The 24,318-nt window shown below is 44.6% G+C and overlaps 4 protein-coding genes across 8 annotated transcripts in view; 3 read left to right on the top strand and 1 right to left on the bottom strand.

Moving 5' to 3' along the window:
* Positions 1-5,646, bottom strand: part of KDM1B (lysine demethylase 1B) — a 28,208-nt gene extending 22,562 nt beyond the window's left edge. Inside the window, exons 1-4 of one of the 2 annotated variants that reach the window (XM_080379760.1) lie at positions 5,540-5,646; positions 5,350-5,413; positions 2,742-2,844; positions 1,786-1,910 (exon numbers count right to left, since the gene is read on the bottom strand). In XM_080379760.1, coding sequence (XP_080235886.1) covers positions 1,786-1,910; positions 2,742-2,831 — 215 coding nt within the window. In that variant the 5' untranslated portion in view covers positions 2,832-2,844; positions 5,350-5,413; positions 5,540-5,646. The remainder of the gene's footprint in view (positions 1-1,785; positions 1,911-2,741; positions 2,845-5,349; positions 5,414-5,539) is intronic. The other variant, XM_080379759.1, reaches the window with a different exon arrangement.
* TPMT (thiopurine S-methyltransferase) lies at positions 2,884-17,216 on the top strand. Of its 4 annotated transcripts, none has more exons than XM_080379796.1 (9): positions 2,884-4,553; positions 6,919-7,050; positions 7,799-7,891; positions 8,967-9,099; positions 9,585-9,637; positions 14,328-14,402; positions 15,142-15,227; positions 16,247-16,291; positions 17,082-17,216. In XM_080379796.1, the coding sequence occupies exons 2-9, from the start codon at positions 6,941-6,943 to the stop codon at positions 17,195-17,197; spliced, it is 711 nt and encodes a 236-aa protein (XP_080235922.1). In that variant the 5' UTR covers positions 2,884-4,553; positions 6,919-6,940; the 3' UTR covers positions 17,198-17,216. The 4 variants fall into 4 exon arrangements, with proteins under 4 accessions (XP_080235922.1, XP_080235920.1, XP_080235921.1 ...); XM_080379794.1 differs by lacking the exon at positions 2,884-4,553 and adding an exon at positions 5,537-5,666; XM_080379795.1 differs by lacking the exon at positions 2,884-4,553 and adding an exon at positions 5,587-5,676.
* A 1,524-nt stretch (positions 17,217-18,740) lies between these two features.
* Positions 18,741-22,377, top strand: NHLRC1 (NHL repeat containing E3 ubiquitin protein ligase 1). The gene has a single exon (XM_080379788.1). It carries the CDS (start codon positions 18,990-18,992, stop codon positions 20,160-20,162), a length of 1,173 nt encoding a protein of 390 aa, XP_080235914.1. The 5' UTR covers positions 18,741-18,989; the 3' UTR covers positions 20,163-22,377.
* A 1,253-nt stretch (positions 22,378-23,630) lies between these two features.
* KIF13A (kinesin family member 13A) overlaps positions 23,631-24,318 on the top strand; it is a 131,618-nt gene continuing 130,930 nt past the window's right edge. Inside the window, exon 1 of the mRNA XM_080379751.1 lies at positions 23,631-23,754. The gene's annotated coding sequence lies outside the window, so the exon portion shown is untranslated. The remainder of the gene's footprint in view (positions 23,755-24,318) is intronic.

Genomic DNA, 24,318 nt, shown 5'->3' with positions numbered 1-24,318 from the left:
ACAAAACATTTAGAAAAAAAGATCTTTCTACTGACTGTAGCACATTCTAGAATGTGAAAAAAATACTCAGGACAAGCCAGGGCTTTATGTTACATTCGTGAAGGCTGACTTGCAGAGGGCACTTACAGTCATACAAATAACAATAAGATTTCAATTGTCTCCAACATTTCCAGTTTCCCAACTAAGCAACACCAGATGCAAAGGAGGCACGACGTACACAATGCGCAGTTTTATAGTTGCTCTGGCTTCCAGCAACCTCCCGCTAACAATGGTCAATGGAGCCTGTCTTCAGAACCCTTTAATCAGACGTTTCCTGAACATGAAATACATTTGCTTTTACAATACGTGCTGTAACACATTAAGTGTTTCGCTAATGTATAAGACGACAATGTCCCCCTCCACAGGAACTTACAGTTCCTTTACTTTGTTCCATTTTGTTCTGATATTAGTGCAAGAGTGGGAGGGATCATTTAAATCAGGATTTTTCCTGTATGTGTGATCAATTGATTCGTAAATCGTTACAATATCCCATCCCCAGAACAACTGACAAAACTATAAAGGCAAATCTGAACACAAAACAGATGTTGCTCGTATTTTTTCACGTGACCGACTTGGCTGCGATTTTAACCCAATGAGAGAAAACCCTGAGGAAGCAGTTACACATTCTGGACATTCATTCTTTATTACTCTCAGAAAGAAATATCCATTAGCAACGATAATATTCATCAGACAAAACAACCGCTCTTCACTTAGAAAACTCTCATTAAACTCACTGAAATGATTCAAGGTAAATGCACGAGGTAAAAAGCCTTGACCTAAGCCACTCACCAAAACAGCTAGCCATGAGATTATCTCATTTCAAATAATGTTGAAAATATGTACGGGGTGGGGGGAGGGGCGGAAATCAAAGCATTAAAATAACAACTTAAAAAGATGACTAAGCAGTATCTATTGTTTCCTAACTAAATTATGTAGTATCACCAATGCTGATCTGTCAGATGCTTATTTCTCCTACAAGTCACTTACGCAACTGCCAAAACACTTGGCTTTCCTATGAAAATATCCCCCTGCCACGGAAAAAAAATCTACACAGATACCTAAATGAAGCATTGAATTATTTTGTATCACTGGAAAATAAATAAAAATAGGAAAATTTGTCTCAACTACCCAGGGAGGAATGCTGTATAATTACAGCCTGCCTACTGCATAATGAGGTCTAACGTGTTGCTTATTATAGATGCATCTTGCCAGAATCACGCGTTCAGTACCACCAGGGTCAGAACACAGGACTCGTGTGAACACACAGAAAGCCACAAACAATGAAAAAACAAAGAGTTCAAATGACTGTCTCTCAAACCCTAAAACTGCAAGGTCAGAATCCCACTGCGGACTGCAAAGCACTCCAGCGAAGGAGTGATGAAGACTTTCTGCAGTAAACGACAGTTTCATTTTCCATCTTGAAAGCAAGTTTAGCTGCCTCAGATTACACTAACACGCTCTCAGTTTCACAGAAGCAAGGCATGTTCCAGAAGACACCATGAACAACATAAATAAGCATATTCTAAAGATATTCTATATCCGAATTAGCAACTTGCACAGTAGAAAGTTATCCACAACAAGAATAACTTTTGACACTTGCCTGGCATTGTAAGACTCCTATTAGTACCTTTCAACTCTCCCTCTACACATAGAAATGAAGGGATTTTTCAAAATATAGCCAGGATCCTAAACTTCAGCGGCAAGTTTAGGGAAGTCCATGGAAAATGCAAACAGAAAGAATCAAACCTTTCAGCTGCACTGGCAAAGCAAACGGGACATGTTGCAGTGCATCCAGCTTTTTCACACTTTCTATATTTCTTCTCTGACGCTTCATCATCATCATCTGCTGCTTCAGCCGCTTTCTTCTTCACCTAATAAAGAATAGCTGAAATCTGATCGGGTATTACATAAATGCATCTTCTACAAAATAGCATTCAGACAGTTTTGCAGCTTGTGGGTTAAAAGGGCGCTAATGAAAATTTTTGTATCCATTGTGAAATAGCTGCAGCATGAAACAGCTGTCAAACTAGGTCAGTATTTCTACCAAAAACAAAACAAAAAAAATAAAAAAAAACCAAAACCAGTAAGGCTGGAAATATAATTTGAAGCTAAAAATGTCTTGCCTTAGACTAACTGATGCTACTGAAGAAATTACAAGCAAAGCTTCCAGTTTAAATTTCATTTTAAGCTCCATCACATGCTAATGAGCCAAGCCTCATGCGTTCATTCTATTTCTCCTTCAGAAAATCTCTTCTTCACATACTTACTGATATTAATTAGCAGCAATCTTATCTGCACCTCACATAAAATACTAGGGTATCCTTGGGGCTTTTTTTAGACTCCAGATACAAAGCTGTACACCAAATGTCTCTTCTGGGCCTCAAAGGTGCCGTGTATTGTGGTGTTTTAAGCCTCCGTCTGGATAGATAGACAGCTTTGTCTGGCTGTACAGAAATCTGTGATAGTATTTTTAACACATCAAGTATTTACAAGTTATACTGAGAAATTATCTTTTCTGAATATTGTTCACAGACGAGACACTTTGCCTACTTATTCACAGAATTAACTAATTCTTCCTCTCTCTGGATAAGTGCTCCAGGTTCTAACTTATCCACAACGAAGCCTACTTTCTTTATAAACATCAACAGAAAATACAAAATACCGGAGTACGAACCCATGTGTTTTTAAATTATTATAAATACCTGTCTTCCAGAGCTCCTCAGAGGAAGGTTGTCTGGAGAGTGGTCTGAAGAACATGCCTTTTTTTTCGTTCGTACCCTTCCAGTTGACATTGTATTATTAGATCTACAAAAAAAGACAGGCAGTAGTTAAAAAAAAAAATTGAATTGCTTGACACTGTAGAGCTGTCTAATCACTTGGGCAGTACAGCCACTCGTAATGCTACTTTTGTCAAGAGTTACCTAGTTAAGAATCTGTATAGCTTGACTTCAGGAGCAAAATGAGAATGAGGCGTTATAGGGAAGGAACAACACTACTATTTTAAACTAAATTCGGAGTTAAGATTAGAGCCTTGAGTACATCTTGACAGGCAGTTCCAGATCAGCATACCCTGGATTTCAATAATCTGATTTGCGTCATGTGAAGACCTGAACCAGAACTTGCGCTGGCAAAGTGAACAGACATCAGATCATAACGCAAGCATTGAAATACCACTCAGTGTAAGGCTCATCCTGCTTACTGCTGATTTACTGGTAGCAAAACATTCACACTGTAAAGCACTTTTCCAAACAGCAAACTGAAGAGATGTTTAATAGGAGGTAAACAATCAGTTCCAAGACTTGCACACCCTCCTATGAAAGTACATTAGAATTTGAAGACTAAACTGCAGTTGCATGGCAATTATAGGTGACTGGAATATCACAGACTTCGTCATTAAGCGTACTACAGGAAAAAATAAGAGGTTTATGCCATAAGAAAGCTCTATAGCCGTCTCTGACTACATCAGTGGGAACGTGGAAAAGACCGGTTTATCATGCAAGCTGGAAAGCACGGAGTGTGAGAAAGTATGCCACAGAAATATGAAAACACATTTAAAATGGTATTATCAAAGGCATTATTTTCACAGGGAGCACAACACAAATAAAGAGAGCCTAGAGGAAGAATTTAATCTAAATGCATTCCACCACATACAGAAAGGAGGTGGAAATAAAATCCTTCAACTATGGCACTGTATCATCAATGTTACCTTGTAATAGGGATCAGCTTTTATTTATAGGGATCAGTTTGGTGTTTGGTTTTGTGGGTTTTTTTTAAATATATTTTAGACTTCTCAATTTAGAAATCTCAATTTCAGGCTGTATCTTCCTTGTTCAAGCTGACCGTGGTGGACGTGGTAGCAGTAGCTTCGTTCAGGAATTCTGCTAAAAGTAAAGCTAAGAGGAGGAGAGAATGGGTATTTTTACAAAGTTTCAAATTAGGCTGATGCAAATCAAGCAAATTAGTGCTTCCTTCTCCTCTGAAGATAGCAGAAATTGATTTGGCAGGGGAAGGGAAATCACATGATGATATCCACACAAGTGAAAAATCAGTTCAGACAACCCAATAAAAAAAATAATAATTTCTTTTTTGCATGCAACCCCCTTCCCCCCTGCAATTATAACTAATTAGAGGGAGAGAAAAAATAATTAAGTCAACCTTTATTACCTGGAAAAAAAGCATCACTTCACCATAACTTACCACTGTATGGGGGCGGATGAAGTTGGAGAGTAGAGAAAGGAAACCCACCCCAGTTTCATTTACATGAAATTTCCCTAACCTGCTGCGTTACACCCCAGGAAATGGTGGCTTCCCACCACCACCCAGAGCTTTCCTCCTGGATCAGCGGCACAACAGCATCGCTCTGTACCACCTTAGCTTCATCGTTCCTATGTTGCCATTACGGTCAGAGGCTACGAACCACCTCAGCGCCGAGCAAGGCACCAGGCCGCCCATTTTGGCGAGTGCCAGGTGATCGCAGGCGGCGGCAGCTGCGTGGAGGCCCTCTACCCACCAAGGTAAAAAGGACAGGCTGCTGTTTCACTGCGTACAGGGGGTTAGAAAAAGAAAAGGTGGCCATTAGCATTCGCTAAGAAGTTGGGTAAAGTATTTAAGATGCAGGGAGATGTCCCGTTTCGAAAGGTGGAGGCCAGTCGTGCAGAATCACAAACATATTTTTGCTGTAAGCGTGACGGGTGGGGGAAGGGGGAGGTGGGGAGAAAGAGCAAAAAAGATCAGCTCGTGCACAGAAGTGCACGCCAGGCCAGTGCCTCCAGCGCAGTACACCCCTGCGCCCCACTTCCCCTCCCCAAAACCAACCCCCGCCCTAAAAACCCACAGCTTTTTAAAGAATATGCAAACGTTGCTGACTTGGTTTAGGTTTACGTGACTCTGCATCCTATAAATACTATTGGCTGAGAAAATAAGCCCTTTAAACGGACAGGGAGAGAAATGACAGCATAATGCGCTGTCACATCTGATAACGCTTCAGCCGTGGCCTCCGTCGGAAAGCTGGAGGGGTGGGGGGGTGTTACCTCCTCAGCTGACAGCAAGTTTGTCTTTAGGGGAAAAAAATAACATATCTAAGAGAAAAAAAGAAAGGGCAGGGACACCCCGGGCCTGGTGGGGAGAGGGCGGCGAGCAGCCTGGCGACGGGAGGGCACGAAGGGCGCCCGCCCCTCACAGCCCCGGCGCGGGGCGGCGGCTGACAGCCGGTAACCGCCGCCCCGCGCCCCGCCCGCGGCGCCCTGGCAGCGGAGTCCCGGGGAGGGGGGGGAGTCCCGGGGGGAGGGTGGGGAGCTGCCTGGCACTCACCTCAGGGCCGGGTCACTGGGGGGCCGGAGACATCCACGCGTGTCCGCGCCGCCTCCTGCTACAGCTGCAGCGGGGGAGGGAAAGAGACGTGGTGAGGGGGGAGGTGGGGAGGTGGCGAGGGGGCAGCGCTCGCAGCCGCCCCGCCAGCCGCGGAGGGGGCTCCTGCAGCGGAGGGAAGGGGGTCACTCACCACCGCCATCCACCGCCTCCCCCGGTACCGCGCCGCCCCCGCCCGCCTCCTCCTGCCGCCGCTTCCGCTTCTCCGCCGTGCGCAGCGGGGGGCGGGGACAGGCCCGGCCCGGCCCCGCCGCCCCCAGGTACCCGCCGGTGTGTGTCGGGGGGGGGGGGATTGAGCCCCGGCGGACCCCCGCCCTGGGCCTCTTCTCGCCCCCGCGAGTCTGCGTGAGAGAGAGGGAACGGGGGGGCACCCGGGGCTGAGCCGGGGGGTGTCTGGCCGCAGCCACCGGTTACCGCGCGGTTACCGCCGTGGCAGCGCGGCCGAGTCTGCCTGTGGGTCTGGGAGGTAAGAGCTAGTGGCCACCGAATTATCGTCTCTTCAGCTCGGCTAAATTTTTATTCGATTCTAGTAATTAAGAGCCAATAGTCGCCAAATGATCATCTCTTCAGCTCTGCTAAACTTTTATTTGATTCTAGTAAGTAAGAACCAAGAGCCACTGAATTATCGTCTCTTCAGCTCTGCTAAATTTTTATTTGATTCTAGTAAGTAAGAACCAAGAGCCACTGAATTATCGTCTCCTCAGCTCTGCTAATTTTTATTCAGTTCTAGTAAGTAAGAGCCAATAGTCACCAAGTTATCATCCCTTCAGCTCTGCTAAATCTTTATTCGATTCTGTTAAGAGCCAATAGTGGCCAAATGATCATCTCTTCAGCTCTGCTCTATTTTTATTTGATTCTAAAAAGTAAGACCCAATAATCACCAAATTATCATCTCCGCGGCTGTGCTAAATTTTTATTTGACTCTAGTAAGTAAGAGCCAGTAGTCACCAAAGTATTATCTTTTCAGCTCTGCTGAATTTTTATTTCATTCGAGTAAGAGCCAGTGGTCGCCAAATTATCAGTTCTTCTGCTCTGCTAGATTTTTATTTGCTTCTAGTAAGTAAGAACCAAGAGTCTCTTCAGCTCTGCTAAATTTTTATCCGATTCTAGTAAGTGCCAATAGTCGCCAAAGCATCGTCTCTTCAGCTCTACTGTATTTTTATTTGATTCTAAAAAGTAGGAGCCAACAATCACCAAATTATCTCCTCAGCTGTTCTAAATTTTATTTTATTCTAGTTAAGAGCCACTAGTCACCAAAGTATCATCTTTTCAGCTCTGCTAAATTTTTATTTGATTCTAGGAAGTGACAATCAATAGTCGCTGAATTATCATCTCCTCAGCTGTGCTAAATTTTTATTTGATTCTAGTAAATAAGAGCCAGTAGTCACCAAATTATCATCTCAGCTGTACTAAATTTTTATTTGATTCTAGGAAGAGTCGGTTCCAGACCATTCGTTGGGTGGGGGTAATTTTTCTCTCTGTTTTTTGGATGTTTCGTTGGTTTTTTTGCAGCTGCTGGCACTCCCTGGGGACAATGGACGGCTCGGATATTGGGGCACAGAGGGACAGAGTGGTGACCGAGGAGGAATGGCTGCAAAAATGGGAAATGGGGAACATCGGGTTTCACAAGGAGCAAGGACATCCGTACGTGACTTTACTCCTCTGAGCTGTGTACAGATGTCAGATGAGTGACTTAGTCAAGAAACTCTTAATCGAAAATTGAGCGTTTACAAAAGGAGAATGATTTTATGTAGGCACAGCTTGATACTAAAATAAATATGCCTATTTTTGTGGCCTACATCTGTCAAAAAAGGGCAGAGAAAAAGAAAGGCTTGAAGTGATTTTTGATCTTTTACTCTTGAATCGGGTTTTAAATTGCAAAGCTTGGGTAGTTTGGCTAAAAATCTGAAATTTTCCGATGCAGAAGCTCGGCGCTGCTGCTGCTAAGTTATGAAACTGGGGCCTAAAACACGCTGAGGGCACCGGAGCACTGGGACCTAAGGGAGCAAATGGGATCATACAGCCTTTCAGTCAATGAAACTTGAATTTAGGACCTTTGTAGTGATTTGATTGATATGAAGGTTCAATAATCGTTTTGTTTAAGCTTCGTGGCCATCCTAGAGCTGGGTTGGTTTGTTTGTGTACTTGAAAAGATAAAACAGAAAATGGAACAAACAGAAATGCATCCGTTTCTAACAGAAATGAAATATACTTTTGAAGTACGTGGAAGGTGAATGGATATTTTTTTTTATGTTTTTACTTCTAATGGTATGAAGCAGGTTGAGCTAAGCACCTGGAGTTCGTGTACTACCTGGTGTATGTAGCACTTGGCTTTTAATGTGCGGGCACAGATACTTGTGGTGCTGAGTAAAGCACGTCTGTCTCTTTGCAGGCTCTTCCAGAAGTACCTGGATGTTCTTTTAAATGGCAGGAGTGGACTGAGGATATTTTTCCCACTTTGTGGTAAAGCGGTAGAGATGAAATGGTAAAGCACAGATTATGAGAGCAAAAATCTTATTTGATGTGGGGAGGGAGGGAGGGAGAGGGGGAATTCCCAGCCTTATGTTGGCCAATGGAAATGTGCCGCATCTGGCTGGTAGGAGAGCGCGTCACCGGAGCCTGAAGGCAGGAGGAAGTTTGGTTTCATTTCCTGGATATTTGTACAGTAGCATAAATGGGATGGATAAGGACTAACCTGAAAGTCCTCCTGATTGTTCCAAGTTCAGCCTAGGGAATGCTCAGTCTGTGAGGGACAGTGTGACTGAAGCTGTGCCCTTACCCCTGCTGCTTTTGGCGGGGGGGGGGGGGGGGGGGGCGGGGGGACGGGGACGGTGATGCCAGCTTAAATTGCCTGCAATGAGGTTGGTTGTGCCAGAGCGTGTTTTCAAAGGTCTGCATTGTGTGTCACACTGGGAACTGAAATGATTTGGGTTAAATATAACTTCCTATTTTCTATGTTTATTATTTATTTTCTGGGGGTGGGTTATATTTATTATTAGGGGGTGTGTAGGCCAGTGTTTTCTCTTGATGGGAGGGGACGCAAACCAAAAAACACTGCCTGAGCTGCATCCTCAAGGAGTCAAGTTTGTCCCAGTTACCAGGTTTTATCGTGATAGCTGCTGCCTAGGCTGACTGCAGGCTCTGTGGACTGCTGCAGCACCCCGGCTGTGGCTGCAAGCCTCAGAGGCAGCTGGGCAGGCAGCATGCCCCAGCCACTGCAGTTCAGAGCAAAGCACGTTTCTGTGAGCTGAAATGGATGTCATCTGTGACATCACCTTTGTTTTCATCGAGTGCATGGAAATAAATGAATAATCCATTGGATCTTAAGTCAAGCCTGTAAGTGCGCATCAGCTGTGTGGCGAATGGTGCTAATTTAAGCTCAGATCATAGGGGAGAAGTGTGCAATAAAATGTGAACGCTCCAGAAAGGATTAGACATAGCAGTGCATCCGAAAACCAGGGTTTCCCTAAGGAATAACTGCTGCATGGGAGATAGGTGTTTGGTAATGGCCCAACCTGTGGGCTTTGCATAAATGTGGCACCTCTCTCTGCTGTGTGCAGGCTGGTGGACATGGGACACAGCGTTGTTGGTGTGGAAGTCAGTGAGCAAGCGCTGAAGGAATTTTTTTCAGACTATGGACTGCCTTATTGCGAGCAGCCAGTCCCAGAGATTTCGGGAGCAAAAATGCTGCAGGTACGTTTCCTGCATTGTGGAATGATCTGGTGTGGTTAATCATGCGATTACTGGGCATCACTGAGCAAACAAGTCATTGTGCTTTTATGCCTCTGTCTTACTGGTAGTCATTCACCTCGCCTGAAGAGGTCTGAAAGGAGGTTCCGAGTTGTAATTTTGGACTGAGAAGTCCTTCTTTTGAGTTTATTACTTTGGCCGCCTCTTCTTACGACATTGAAGCACCTGAATGTAAAGTAAACGTATTTTAATATTGGACAGTTGCATGCCTTGATAGATCAGAGCCTCTCCGGAAGGAATCAGGAGAGGTACCTCAGTAAATTAAAACTTAAAAAGTTTCTCACAGTTTTTTCCCTATTACACCAAAGTGTATATTTTAAAATAGTATATGTGCATATTTTAAGCTATGAAGTATAAATGTACACTTATAAATGCATATTTAAAGGTAGTTTGCTGATAAGTATTGTTTCCTTTGCTTTTTGTTGTAGAGTACCTGTGGTAACATTTCTCTCTACTGCTGCAGTATTTATGACTTGTCCAGGTAGGAATACACAGTGTGTTTCACAACTCTCTATGATGAAACATCTATTGATACATGTCATGATACTGTCACATTATTTCATTTGAATCAGCCTTAAAGATTTGGGACAGGTCCTCTCAAGAAAACTCTTACTAACTTGTATAAGAAATGTAAATTTTGTCTGCAACAAAAATTGACTCTTGTTGACCACTAGATGAAGGTGCCAACTAATGTAAATGGGCTTCTTGTTCTAAGCCGCCCTGTGAAAGTTACAGAAAAATGTGTTTGTTTTTACAGTAAAAACAAATTGCCTTTAACATTACTGATGGATTCTACAAAGCAAAACCCTAGCACAATCACTTACTCAGAGCAGCCTGGTAAAAGTGAAGAGAATATACCCAGAGGTGTCATCTTAGTCAGCTTTTCCTTTAACTGAGTTCTAAATGTATTTTTCCCCCAACCGTTGATTAACGTACGCATAGATAAGCTGTACCCACTGATTATATGTATCTATTGCTTTACTTAACGTACTTTGTGACTGCATAATATATTGTCAAACACTGACTCTGCAAGTGTCTTGACAAAAGTGGCTTGGCTTACGAATGTCTTGTGAAGGCTTTTTAGTGAAAAAAATTCCTTATTTTGTAGTTAAGACTTAAGAGAAAATGCAAAATACTTTATTAATAGTCTGCACTACTGACTCCTGGAAAGTGTTTCAACCCATTTTGCTCTGTGGCCTCAAGTGTCACTTCTCAGATTTTGTGGTGGCTCTGCACTGACCTTCCGCCCAAGTGCAGCCAGTGGAGGAATTTTGAAAATTACAAAGTTGTTCAGAGACTACAGGAGGACTTAGTCTTCTGTGCTAGGGGCTGGAGAGAGTCCTCTGCCTTGGACAGTAAGGCACCCGGCATCTTTATTTGCGCTCAGTAGTTTCCTAGTGGTGTTAGCAACAGGCATATTTAAATCTGTCCTAAAACGTCCTCGGACCTAGACTGGTACTAGGGTGGCTGGAGACTGGAGGGCATCCAAGAAGGTGGTGTTGTTTCTGGGTTTGTAATGTATCTTGTAGGAAACTGAAGGTGCCCAGAGTCCTGCTCTGTAGTTCCCTCCTCTTACTCAGATAAGATTTTGCCTAGATTATAAGGTTTCGGTGAAGTTTTCTGTTTCTTTGCTTTTCTTACATATGACTATCAGGAGCAAGGATACAAGGATTTGTTCCATGGCTGTTCAGTAAGAAGAAGGAAGTCAAGTGTTAATGTTTATTTGGACGGGCTTTTTAGAGAGATTACATACATGGGCATAATAGGTAGTTTAGGATACCAGAACATGTTGTTTATGGTATCATCTCCTCCCCCCTGCCCCCATCTGCATAAACTGGGGAAAAAAAAATATCTGTTACTACGATCAAAAGTCTTTTAGACAATAGAGCATTGCTAAGACTTCTGCTGGTGCAGCTGACTCCAGTTGATTTGAATAGTGTGTATATAATTATTGCTGCGAAGTGAGTGCCTTGGAACAGGTGGACTGGATATGAATGTGACTTTGTAGGTACTGCCTGGCTTCTTCCCCACCTTGCCCCTGAAGTGTAGCTACAGCTGTGTAGATCCCTATAAATCCTTACTGTGAGCTGACAAGTTGCCCAGGGATTGCTTAAGCTTCTTATCAGCAATTTTGAAAAATTCAGTTCTAAGTTTTGTACCAAGTGGCATGGTAAAACCTGTAACTTCCATCATAACATGGTGGAATAATGTTAAGAAATAAACCAAAAATAGGTAATTAATTACCCGTTTGGTGCGTATGACCGGGTCCAGTACATGGTTTGTCATCCACAAAATAAACTGGCAACTACACGTTCTGGATGGATGGTTCTGTACTGGGTGCAGAAACGGTGAGAGTATGAACTGCATTCCCTGAAGCAGTCAGCAGATACCTGTGACTAGAAAAATGCACACACTCTTCTAGTTTCTATGTAGAGATGATTTGATTAATTACCCAGTAATTAAACTTACTTCTCTCTTGCCGAGGCTGGCCTGCTAACCAATCCTTTTGATCTCCATTAGCCCAGCATTCATTAGAGGAGAACTCTGATGTGCTCCTGACCTTTGTCAGAACGAGACATTTCAAAGACTCTTGCTAGTTAAAGAGTAACAGGAATTACTGCTCTTTGTGGGAACTCTGGGACATATGTAAAATGGTTATATTACACAACCATTGTACCTCCTAATACAATTATGGCTGCAAGACTTTAAAAAAAATAAATTAAAAATTGCATTAAGTGGAACTATTTAACATATACAGAGATAGAAATTCACAACTTTTGCTGCTTAAATCCAGTGGGACTGCTGCAGATATGTGAATTTCTGCTTTAAGTGTTAATTTTTATTAGTTCTAGTGTTATCTAGACTGTGATCTCTTGTGCCACATAGCATATAAACACATAGCAGGAGATGATGTAGGGCTAAAAGATTGGGCAGTGATACAGTGAAAGGTGCATGCAAGAGGAGCACTTCCTAACACCTTAGCTACATCCTGACTCCATGTCAGGATGAAAGAGAGCTGTTGTACCTTTTTTGACCTTTTCCTCAAGGCTTGGTTCTCCTCAGAAGGAAATTGGAGGTACAGATGGGCAGGGAGCACCCAGATGCTCATGAGGTCCCGAGATCTGGGCAACCGGGAGACCCTGCAGGACTGGGGGAAGGCCACAGCATGAAGCTGCCTGCAGCCTGTGATGTCTGTAGGCCCTGATGAAATCAGTGGGGAGTAAAATACAAGAAATGCCTGTATGGAGCCGCTGCCACCTTTCCAGTTAGACCAGATCAAAGCTGGGGAAAAAAAAAAAGTGCAGAAAACTTCAGGGGCTTGCCTAAGGCTGTGCAGCAGACTCAGCTATACACAGAGAATAGCCTTCAAGCCTCAGAAGGTCAAGTTTGTCACCTGCCTCGCTAGACTTTTTGTCCCCCTCATGCCCATTGCATGTTTAACTGTCTCTTTAAAAATCTCCTTTCATTTAAGAGGCTGGTTATTTAAATTAGATGCTTAGTCTTGGCAAACTATAAAAGTCAGGACTTGAAAGTGTTATCGTGTCTCATCACAGTAGAGTGGGAAATCCAGGATCAGCTTCTAGGCTAGATGCCAGAGACTTAGCAATGCCATTTCATTGAAGTGAGCAGGGAAAAGTTTGTCGTGGTTTAACCCCAGCTGGCAACTAAGCACCACAGAGCCCCTTGCCCACTCCCCACCCCAGTGGGATGTCAGGGACAATAAGAAGGGTAAAAGTGAGAAAAGAAACTTGTGGGCTGAGATAAAAACAGTTCAATAATTAAAAAGAAATAAAAAAAAAAATTAAGGACACCCCCCCCCAGCCAACAACCAAAGAGACAGGAAAATTAAGCCCAAGAAAGACAAGTGATGCAGATGAACACAATTGCCCACCACCAACTGACCGATGCCCAGCCAGTCCCCAAGCAGTGGCTCCCCTCCCAACCTTCCGCCCAGTTTTATTGCTGAGCATGATGTCATATGGTCTAGAATATTCCTTTGGTTACTTGGGGTCAGCCGTCCCAACTGTGTTCCCTCCCAGCTTCTTGTGTCCCCCCAGCCTGCTCACTGGTGGGGTGGGGTGAGGAGCAGGAAAGGCCTTGGCTCTGTGTAAGCCCTGCTCAGCAGTAACTACAACACCCCTGTGTTATCAACACTGTTTTCAGCACAAACCCAGAATGTAGCCCCATACAAGCTACTGGGAGGAAATGTAACTCCACCCCAGCCAAAACCAGCACAGCAGTGAAGAAAGAGGTGGTGCAATAGGACTCTGACACCCTCCCGTCAGGCAGAAAGGTGTTGCACAATTCCATACTACATTTTTCCTCACTAAGTAAACTTATTTCAGACAATCTTTAAAATTACACCATTTAAATTATGACTACCTTGTGCTCTAAGCTTCTATTTTGATAATTACCAGAAACAACACTCTTTCTTTCCCCCCAAACGTCCTCATCTTTGGCAACACCCTGGCTGCTCTTACTACCCATCAATAAAGGCACATCCCAATGGCCTTGGCCGTTTGCAGGTTCTAGGTGGTCACTGAAGCCAGCTGCCAGCATATACAGGAGGAAAAATAATGTCTGTGGTGGTGTTAGACTGCAGCAAGCAGCAAAGTAACTTAGCTTTCCCCACATTAAACAAATTGCAAGCTGAAGCTAACTGCCCTGGGCACGTAGCTGCGAATTGAGGCGTCTAGAAGTACTGGGTGTGCTGAGTTCAGCAATAGTGAAGCAACGAGGCACCTTCCTTAACCTACATTTGAAATTGTGCGTGGGTTTAGAAGGTGGTCAAGAGCTATGGACGTGCTGAGTGCGTGTTAGTGCTGCTTCAGGGGCTGCAGCAGGCTATGATCGCCAAAACCACAGGCTTGTAGCCCAAATGCTTTTAAGCGACTTTCCTTCCTCCCTGTCTTCTCTCAGCACCCCCTAATGATGGGGAAATGCTGAGCAATTCCAGCACCTCTTTGCTGTTGCAGCAGGGCCATGTACCAGGGGGGTTTCTTGGGTTCCAGGTTGTATTGGTTTAGATCATGCAAATGCCAGACAGGAGCAAAAAGGTGGTGGGGAACTTGCACAGCTGGCTGGAGAATCCTTGTGACTTCACAGAAGTATCTGAATGAAAATTAAGGTGCCTTTTGGTATTTTTAAGCTTTTTTCTCCTCTCCCTGTAGCTCAGTACTTGGCAAGTTTGATGGGGTTTGGGATAGAGGAGCTTTAGTAGCTGTGAATCCATGCGACAGACAACGGTTAGTAAATTTGCTTTGTTATTATCTTCTTAATGTATGCAGTGACATGTTTTTCCTCCTGCCATTTGTCAGTGAGTCCTCTTTCATTCAAAGAACTGACCTACACAAGTTCTTCTCTACCACAAGCATCAGCTGCAGTCACAGAATGCTCTGCTCTAGATTTGTGAACTTCTTTCAGGAAGCCACCCTGCCTCATGGTGGGAAAATATGTGGTTTGTTCCAACCCAGCAGAAGCAGAGCTGCAAGCCTCATCTGAATTTTTTATTTCCTTTTGACTCCACCTGCTTCTCCTCTCTTTGTTCTCTTTCCCCTCACTTCCCTTTATTCCATTTTTTCATTTTTGCCTATAGCCAAGCCACATGTAGTTTGACCCTACCCCCAGGATTTTTGAATTCGATACATAATCTTGAATTCACAATAATTTAAAAAGGTCAGTCCTGTGTCGTGGACTGTATTCTAGACTGTGGCAGATGAATACTGTTTTGTCTGTTAGTTTTGAGATGAATATGCAAAAAGAGATAAATGCTTGTTTATGAGGAGTAAACAATAACCTTTGTTTTATGTGTAGCATGAATTTCATGCTCATGAAATTCCAAGCTTTGCTTTGTTTCTGTGCAGTTCAGTTCAAGTTGCCTCTGCATAGAAATCTGCATAGAAATACACGTTACCTCTTTTGTTGAGTATTTTGAATGCTACGCTTGAATGTTTGTACAGTTCCAAAATAATAACTTTCTTTTAGCTATGTCAGTTTGATGATCAGCCTAATGGAGAAAAATTCATCTTACCTCCTTGTTACGGTTTCATACGATCCAAACAAACACAAAGGTGAGAACTTCACACTGTTCATGTTTTGATTTTGCATGCTTTAATACAAATTGTATATAGATGTGGCAGATATATTGGTATCTTCCCCAGGTTTTTTGTCAGCAGAGCTTTGTTAGCTGATCACACCAATACAACTGTGTGTTACAAATTTTAGATGTTGACAAAGCTTGAGACTAACTTTGCATTCTCGCTAGCATTTGGGCGTGCTAAGGGTAAGCGGAGGATGGACATGGTATATTAAGAATGAAATGAAACCAAAAGTGTGGCTGTGGCAATGAAGCTGGAAGAGCGAATGCTTAGACTAACATCCTGTCTGGCCTGGGGAGCTTGAAGAGAACACTGGCTCTGCTCTGTTTACCCAGGATTTGCAACCCAGCGTGTTGCCCATCTTGTGCCTCTCCCAGCCGCTGCCACGGTCTGCATATGCTTGGAAGAAGGGAAATTCTGTGAAATCATAAAGTATTTTTTCCTTTTATAACTGTTATTACATACTGAGGTCTGAGGTCTTTTAAAAAAATTTTTTGTGTGTGTGTGTTAATTACTAACTCCCAAAAGAAAGAGATTTCTTGCTGCTTTTGGGCTCTTTAGCATATTTGTCCCTGAAAAAATAGGTCTTGTTGTCATAAGCAGCAATAGTTTAAGTCATTGCTCTCCCTTTCACATTATTCAGCTTTTAGCTTTAATTATGCCATGTGGTATAATGAGACTGTAGGCCAGATTCACACAGCACACTGAAAGCGGTTGTATCCACAGCATGTCCATGACTTCAGACAATGTGGCTACCCTGGCTGCAGCCTGGAGATGCTGCTGTGGCAACACGTGAAGCTGTCTGGTGGTCCATCAAAGTGCCACCAGTTCTTGGACATGGCGTTTTCTGGTTCTTGCAGGTGGTGCTGCACCCTGGGGCCCGATTGCAGGCCAGGTGCTGTGAGTGATGGCGCTGGCTCTCCTGCTGCAGCGTAAATGTTTGTCCCCTTTCCGTGTCTTCTCTTTGATTAGCTTCATCCATTTTCTTTCAGGTCCACCATTTTATGTTCCTGAATCTGAAATTAAAAGCTTGTTTGGTAAGTAATAGTTCAGCTAACCCTTAGGAATTTTTTCCAAAATACATAAACGTGTTTATGTGCTTCTGCCTCACCATGTGACAAGTGATAGTTGTTTGCTTTTTATCTAAGGGGTGGAGTCATGGAAATATTACAGGGAAAATAAATATCATTTAGCCACAGGGATCTTGCTGTCCAGGAAGATTCTCAGCTCTTCAGAAGATATGACTAAAACCCAAGGGGCAGACAGTGTCTCTCCTCCTCTTGGCATCTTTTCATTCTCCCAGGATTCATACTGCATTCACGGATCTTGTGGCCGCAATCTTAGTCCTGTTTGACCATTTTGTGTCTCTGCACCTCATCACCAGCTACCCTGGCTTTAATATAAGGCCTTTGCATACCAGTGCTACAGTTGTTTCTGCTGTAGTTTTGTAGCCAAAGAAAAGTAACATGCCATGCAGAGAAAATGCTAAACGTATAATTCAAATCCATCAAAACAATGAAATTTGGAATTATGGTGGGAATTTAATTTTAAAAGTTCCTCCTGATATGCTTTGATATTGCACCTCTTTGAAATTCACAGCTTTCTGAGACCCCTGCAGTGCCTGTATACAGCGAGTCATTGGCATGAGCAGGAGCATCCCAAGGTGAAAGACACATAGTTTTCCCCTGTGCATTTGTGTCACTGCGTTAGGGATTGTGAAGAAATATGTGGATGTGGATAAGATTTTATTACTTTTTTTGCCCTTGACAGTTTGCATTTTTCAGTGACTGATCATTCAGTAATTTGTTACTCTTTCCTCCTTTTCAGGCAACCACTGTGAAATTAAGTGTCTTGAAAAAGTCGATGATCTCTCGGACAGACACAGACAATGGGGACTAGATTATTTTCTGGAGGTGCTGTATGTATTGAAGTTTGTAGCCTGATTAAAATTAATTGAAATAACTTGCCTCCCATCTCGCTTTTATTTTTATCTCATCTTTCAAATTGAGGCATATTTGGGGGCACTCTTAAAGCAGGCTTCAGTGTAGGGAAAAATGCCTCTGGAACATTTTTGTCCATTTTGCTTACCAAGTCAGTTCTCCTATCTAATGGCCTTCACCGTCTTGAGATGCACATTGCTTTTCTGAAACACCATGCAGAAAGAAGCGTTTTTAAGGTCTTATCTTTTTCTTCCATATCAATTCAAATCATCAGGGCTTGGAAAAAGAAAGGTGCCCGTTCCTTTTCAGCCGATGTCAGTCGATGCTGTCTGCCAGGCGCTCCGCAGGTTGGCCCCATCGGGTGGCAGCCCTGGAGCAATGGCAGCTGCTGTTCAGAGTGTTTCCTGCGACACGGGCCTTGCGCCAGGCTGGGCAGCTGGGCGAGGGAGGTGGGAAGCTGGTGCAAGTCACTTCTCTCCGTCCCCATTAGTTGTGAGTACAAGTCAAGTGACAAGCTGGCAGCAAGCGGGCAGGAACACTCCGCAGCAGCTGCCTGGGGGGAACTACCATCGAGCAGGAAGGAAGCGAACCAGATGACAATACAGGAGGGAGCATGGGGAGAAAATGTCCCTGTGGTTGCTTGTGAGTGTGCTGCTCCCTCCCTCAAGAGCATAGCCATGAGCAGGCAAACCAGCACTGGGCTTGTAGGGCGAGAGGGTTCAGGGGAAGCCTGCGGAGCTGCTGTGTGTTCATCCGGACACAAACGTTTCTTTGTGGGTTTTAGAATCATTTAGGTTGGAAAGGACCTTTCAGCTCATCAAGTCCAACTGTTAACCCAGCACTGCCAAGGCCACCACTAAACCACATCCCTAAGCATCACATCTGTGTGTTTTTCGAACGCTTCCAGGGATGGTGACTCCATCACCTCCCCGGGCAGCCTGTTCCAGTGCTTGACCACCCTTTCAGGGAAGAAATTTTTCCTAATATTGCTCTTGTATGGATACTACTGCAATTTTTAAAAATTAGAAAATTATGAGCTCTCAAAACCCTCTCTTGCCCTGACCTTTTCTTGGCAGCTTTTAAAAAACGCTGGGAAGGCACAATTGCCATATAGTGTATCGTAACTCACCAAGACCAGAAGGTAAGTAAAAGCCGTGGGGCTTTTCAGAGTGTTGCAGCCCTTGAGTTGCAGGTGGGTCTGATGATTTTAGCACAGCAGGTCCCATGCTACACCCTGTTGCAAGTCTCAATATTGCTTGTAGCGACTGGTGCTTCAAGATCAGTTGACGGAAGGTTGTAGCTAGCGGGCCGGTGCAAGCTTCTGTTTGTGTATATTTTCACTCCTGGCCGGGACTGCAGCTATGAGGTTCGAGCACCTCCACCCTCTGTGTGCATACCGTACAGTTACTCTGAGGATACTCTGCAGATACACGCAGCCTGACGAGCACCTGCTATCCATGCACTTTACAAGGTGTGCTATGTCCCTTTGAGAAAAGCGGCCGCTAGTGATCGGCGGAAACACGTTCACTGCCTTTCTTAAAGCTTCCCAGGACATCAAGAGGCATCTTGGGGAAGTGCGAGCGGCTCCGTACCGCGCTGCGGGCTGACATCGCCGTGGACCGGCGCGGCAGCGGCCGAGGCCTGGCGGGACCCGGGGCGGCCTCAGCGGGGCGGGCGGGGCGGCCTCCAGCTGCCGCAGCACCGCAGCTCGCCCGCAGGGGGCGCCCGGCCGCCCCCGCCGCCGCCCGCCTTCCCTCGGCGGCCGCCGGCCTCCCGCAGCCCGGCCGCGGCGGGGATGGCGGCGGAGGACGAGGCGGAGCTGAGCCTGCTGGAGTGCCGGGTGTGCTTCGAGCGGTACGGCCCCGGCGGGCGGCGGCGGCCGCGGAACCTGCCCTGCGGGCACGTCCTCTGCCGGGACTGCGTCGAGGCCCTGAGCGGCCCCGAGCGGCGGCGGCTGGAGTGCCCGTTCTGCCGGCGGGCCTGCGGCCCCGCCGAGACCAGCGACTGCCTGCCGCTGCTGCAGCTGCTGGAGCTGCTCGGCCCCGCCGCCCGCGGCCCCTCGGCCCTGGGCTGCGGCCCCTCGGCCCCGGGCGGCGGCGGCAGGGCCGGGCCGGCCCCCGCGGGGCTCGGGCTGCGGCTGGCGCTGGGGGGCTGGGGGTCACTGGTGAACCCCACCGGTGTGGCGGCCTGCCGGCGGTCGGGGCGCCTGGCAGTGGCACACGACGGCAAGAAGAGGATCCACGTCTTTGGGCCGAGCGGATCCTGCCTGCAGCGGTTCGGGGAGCGGGGGGACGCGGGCAACGATATCAAGTACCCACTTGACGTGACCATCACGTCGGATGGGCATGTGGTGGTCACCGATGGCGGGGACTGCTCTGTGAAGGCCTTTGATTTTGAGGGAAGGGGGGTTCTGGCTGTCCGGGAAGGTTTCTGTTTACCCTGGGGCTTGGATGCCACCCCTGAGAGTGAAATAATCCTGACGGACTCGGAGGCAGGTGCGCTGTACCGCTTGACAGCCGACTTCAAGACGGGGAAATTAAAGAAGTGCCATATGATCCGGTCTCAGCTCATCAGCCCAAGAGGGGTCGCGGTCTCCCAGACCTCGGGTGCTATCGTGGTCATAGAGCACCTGAAAGCTCAAGGACCGAACAGCAGCAGCACCCGAGTGAAGATATTCAGTGCGGAGATGGATCTCATCAGTCAGATGGACAGCTTTGGTCTGAACCTCGTTTTCCCCTCCAAAATATATACTACAGCTGTGGCCTTTGATAAAGAGGGTCGTGTTATAGTAACCGATATCTGTAGCCAAGCGGTAATATGCTTAGGGAAACCTGAGGAGTTTCCCACCTTTAACCCTTTAATTAGCCATGGGCTTTCTTATCCTGTAGGACTGGCTTACATGGCAAACAATTCCCTCGTCGTTTTAGACAGCGGTGATCATTCAATAAAAATATATAGCTCCATCTGATTGGGCTTAGATGCTTACTGCTACAAGTTCAAGCTGCTTTTGGCCATAAAGGACGCAAAGTTCTGGTGTTAGTTGGCATGTAGGGAGGAGGCGTTGTCCGGGCTTTACTTTAGGTGGTACTGCCCTCTGACCAGCGCGCTGTGCTTCCTGCAAAGCTTGCATCGAATCTCTTGCCTGTCTGCAGGAGAAGACTTGGCCGTTGCAGGCTGTAGTCAGCAATGAATCAAACAAATAATTTGGCATTTTAAAACTGTTCCATACCTTGACAACTAAACATTTTTGGTACGTTTTGACAAAGACATCTGGAATGGAGTAATCAGAGACCGCCACCTGGGACAGGAAGGGTTGCATCATTTTTTCACTTTCCCAGCACGTAGTTTTCATTATTCCTCGTTAAGCATAGATACAGTCATGAGGGTGACAGTTTCTGTTTCCACAATTTCTGCAAGAAAAAAGAGACTGGCTTAACAAAATGATTGGAGAAATGGAAGCTTCAGTTCAAGGTTGCCTGCATCTGGCTAAGATCATTGCAATGGAGGAGCTACCACTGCTGAGTGAGTTACGTGAACTGGTGCTCAAAGCCTATTTTTCCCGTACTGGTGAAATGTGCTTCTGGAAGCACTCTTCTCTGTACTAGTTTATTCCCACCTTTATTAGAGTTGTACTGGAGCACTTGGATCTTCCTGCATAATGCACGAGTCTGTGTCTACCTGGGGATAATTTGGTGTGTGGTTACCAGCATGGGCAGCTTTCCCTAAAAGCCCCTTCAAGTATTTGTGTTTATATCACAAGTACTTAACGCCAATATAAAATTGAGTTGGCTGTGCTGCTAACACAGCTATGCCTATCCAGTACTGCCTCTGTCTTGTCATTAATATGGTACTTTTGTGCCCCAAACTCCAAGATTCAACTGAAAATTGAAATGTTGGTGAGAAGTAATAGGGAAAGGGGGATGTAAGCCTCATTTTTTTTCCTATAGCTTCCAAATGAGCTTTTGTTGATTGTGAATACACAGCACATTTAGATCAGTTATATTTTTTGCAGACAGTTTCACTGTGGACATGACTTCTCTTGCCTTATTACACAATGGAAATTAAGGTATCTCTACCATGTGTGTGTGTATGAATTATTTTGAGAAGGATTTAACACCCCCACTAGAAGTCACTGCGGCATTTTTAGGCATTTACCTGCTGCTAAAACGATTGCTTAAGTGATTCAGCATTAAAAGGAATTTAGATGTAAATGCTGTCTGAGGTAGTGACAAGTAGATTAAAATGGCATAAAACCTTTGGGGTCATTTCTTTTGTTTGGTCACTGAAATCATTACTACTAACTCACATAATTTGAAATTCACAGGTGATCTTTCTATCAGTAAACTTTCAATCTGGCTTTTGGTCTGACTTCAGGGCATTTAATAACTGCATGTATTGCTGCGCCGGTGATTTACCAAATGCTTACTTTAAACTGGCCCAGTTTAGCCCTCTAATTCAGAAAATGTATTAATCTGTCTTATGTTAACATGTATATAAAAAAACAAATTATCAAATGTGGCTGTTTGTAAAGGTTAATTGAACAGTGACCTGCCAATAAAGTGTGATTTGCTTATTCCTATGTTGAATGATTTAGTGAACACTACTCATACCTTATTATCATAGGTTTCTCTGTTACAATCCGATTTCTCTGTTGCAGTTGCCCTGTAGGTGGTTTCTTTTTTTATTTGGAAATACCCCACTAAAGTTCTTGTAAGGTCATTTGTTGCTATTGAAAATAGACAGATCTGCACATTTGGTCTTTTTGAGCTTTCTCTACTGCCAGGCCACACAGTAAGTGCCTTTGGTCAGGCCAGAATTACTCCTTGTGTTGTACACCGCTCCTTACAGTAGGAGGTGTACAGCCCTGAGCAGGAGCCCTCTTGAACAGGCAGGAAGGAAATTTACTCAGAGAAGCAGCCCCCTGGATTATATATTCCTTTCTAGGTGCCAAGGAGATGTCTGTCTTTGAGGGATATAAAAACAGTTAGATAACACTTCCTTTGGGGAACTGCTGTGTTTCAAAATGCATGCAATACCATCGATGCTATATTCATGCATAATTAATAGTATATCGCAATAGCACTTCCTCTGAACCATAGGCTGTGAGCTTTCATCCTCTCAAACCTTTATGTGCACTAGGATCTTGGTTTTGCTGCTGAGCTCGTGGATGGGCAAATTTCCTAGCACCTGGGAAGGCAGGCAACCTTCCAGCAGCTGAAACGCTGATTTTTAAATATTTCACTCATGCTGTTTTAAAATCTACAGAAACTCCCATTGTTGTCCATTCTGCCTCTATCTCCTTTGGTATATGACTAGAAATCACTTGATGTTTGGGCATCTAAGCAAAATAAACTTTGTGCCTTTATTCCACCTAGTTTGCTGTATGCCATCCCCTGCCTGTAGTCTCTGCTTTACCTACCTACTGAAAGCAAATACAGACTTTTTCTGTGATTGATGCAGCTGGTTTACTATAAAGATTGATGCTTAGTGTTGTACAACACTGCATCAAAGAAACAATTACATTCTGTCTTAATTTTTTTGATGCAGGTGCCTAAATTGAGAAGCCATAAAGAACTGTATAAAACCATGTATTAAAAATTCTGAGTTCTTCAGTGTACAAGGGAAAATGCAGCAAACCTGAAATCTTTCATCACACAAGAGAATTTAAGAGGTAATGAGAGGCAGAGATCCACCAATATGACAGAGATCCACCAATATGCTGATAAGCTAAAAAGACTTTGACATTTTTACTTATTCTTGGCTCTTCCTTTATGCATATATGCACATTTCCTCTATAGCTGCTGTACATACCCATTGCCTTCAGGCTGATACCTTAATGCCGTCTGCTTTTCAAGGGCCAAGGGGATGTGTACTGCTCCTATCCATCTGCAAATCTGTTGGAATTTAGTCACAGATTTCCACAGAACAAAAACTTCTGTTCTGAGAGAGGGATGGCAAAGGATGTGGTGCCCATACTTGAACAGATGTCATTAGGTAGGTGATGCTTTCGGGGGTCTGACTGGGTGTGTTCAAAACGGGAATAGCTAGATGTGTGCTTACTTTTTGGAAAAGAACTGTGGCCATTTAATCTAGAAAGTAATGTGGGACTGTGGCTAGTTTCTTCAGTGATACTGACTGTTGCGTTTATTTAAAAAAAAACAATAAAAAAAAGGAACCTAGCTAAACTTCTACACCTCATGCTTTAACAATCTGGATTAAACACAGAGAAATATAATGGACAGTATTCTCCTAATGCCAGCTCTTCAGCCCCTGCTATAGATTGGTACGTCTGTTACACACACACTGCAATTCCTATGTGGTGTATTTTTAAGCACTGATGTCAGGTTGCTATCGTTGCATATAAATATACCAGGGTCTGTTGACAGAGTTTAGGAGTAAAGGAGGCAAGAGGAGTTTCAGAAATGTGTATTGAAATTGTGTTCTGTAACATACATATTTTTCTGTTTTGCTTGTGAAGAAAATAATTTTAGATTAAGACTATACTCAATTTTCAGATCGATGAATAAAAAGAAGAAAGAAATACAGGAAACAAAAAAAAGGTAAAATATACTTAATTTTGGCCGTTGTCTGTTTTGACCATCTGTCTGTTCCCTCCAGCCACTTCGCTGCGCTCATCAGTTGGATGTTTATATTTTCACAAAGCATGGAGTAACACCACTGTAGCATTTTTTTATTTCAGGTGTAAGGATATCTCCTGTAATGGCCAGCCCCCAAACCAGTAAGAGTTTAATAGAGCAGGGTCCATCAAAATTACGGCCTCGGATACAGGAGATCTTTCCTTTCTGGAAGGGTTGACAGGGGTAAAGCAGCAGCTTTCTCCCCTGGGACCATGGGTTATAGTGCTGTTGCACCCTACACTAGAGGAATTTGCCTGCCTTTCTTTCTCTTCAGTCTCCGGGGTGTTTTTCTGACTCTTCTCAGAGGCCCATCCTTACAGTTTGCAAGTCACCTACGAGTCACAGGTTGCCTCCACAGGAGTATAATAAAACCAAAGCAAAAATGCACAGATTTTGCAAATGGGTTCTGAAACCTCACACTTCCTTCAGACATCTCAGGAGAAGTGACAGATCAGACAGCAGCAAGAGCCTGAGGCCTAGTCCCTG

The sequence above is a fragment of the Falco punctatus genome, assembly GCF_963210335.1.
Source record: "Falco punctatus genome assembly, chromosome: 3".
Lineage (NCBI taxonomy): Eukaryota > Metazoa > Chordata > Aves > Falconiformes > Falconidae > Falco > Falco punctatus.
The sequence above is the reverse complement of the archived record's forward strand: the minus strand, read 5'-3'. Positions and strand labels throughout refer to the sequence as shown.

Excerpts from the sequence above, each read along its gene's own strand:
- TPMT (XM_080379796.1), top strand. The coding sequence starts at position 6,941 with ATGGACGGCTCGGATATTGGGGCACAGAGGGACAGAGTGGTGACCGAG. Across the intron at positions 7,051-7,798 it reads CACAAGGAGCAAGGACATCC|GCTCTTCCAGAAGTACCTGG; the intron begins GTACGTGACTTT and ends GTCTCTTTGCAG. Across the intron at positions 9,100-9,584 it reads CGGGAGCAAAAATGCTGCAG|AGTACCTGTGGTAACATTTC; the intron begins GTACGTTTCCTG and ends TTTTTGTTGTAG.
- NHLRC1 (XM_080379788.1), top strand. The coding sequence starts at position 18,990 with ATGGCGGCGGAGGACGAGGCGGAGCTGAGCCTGCTGGAGTGCCGGGTG.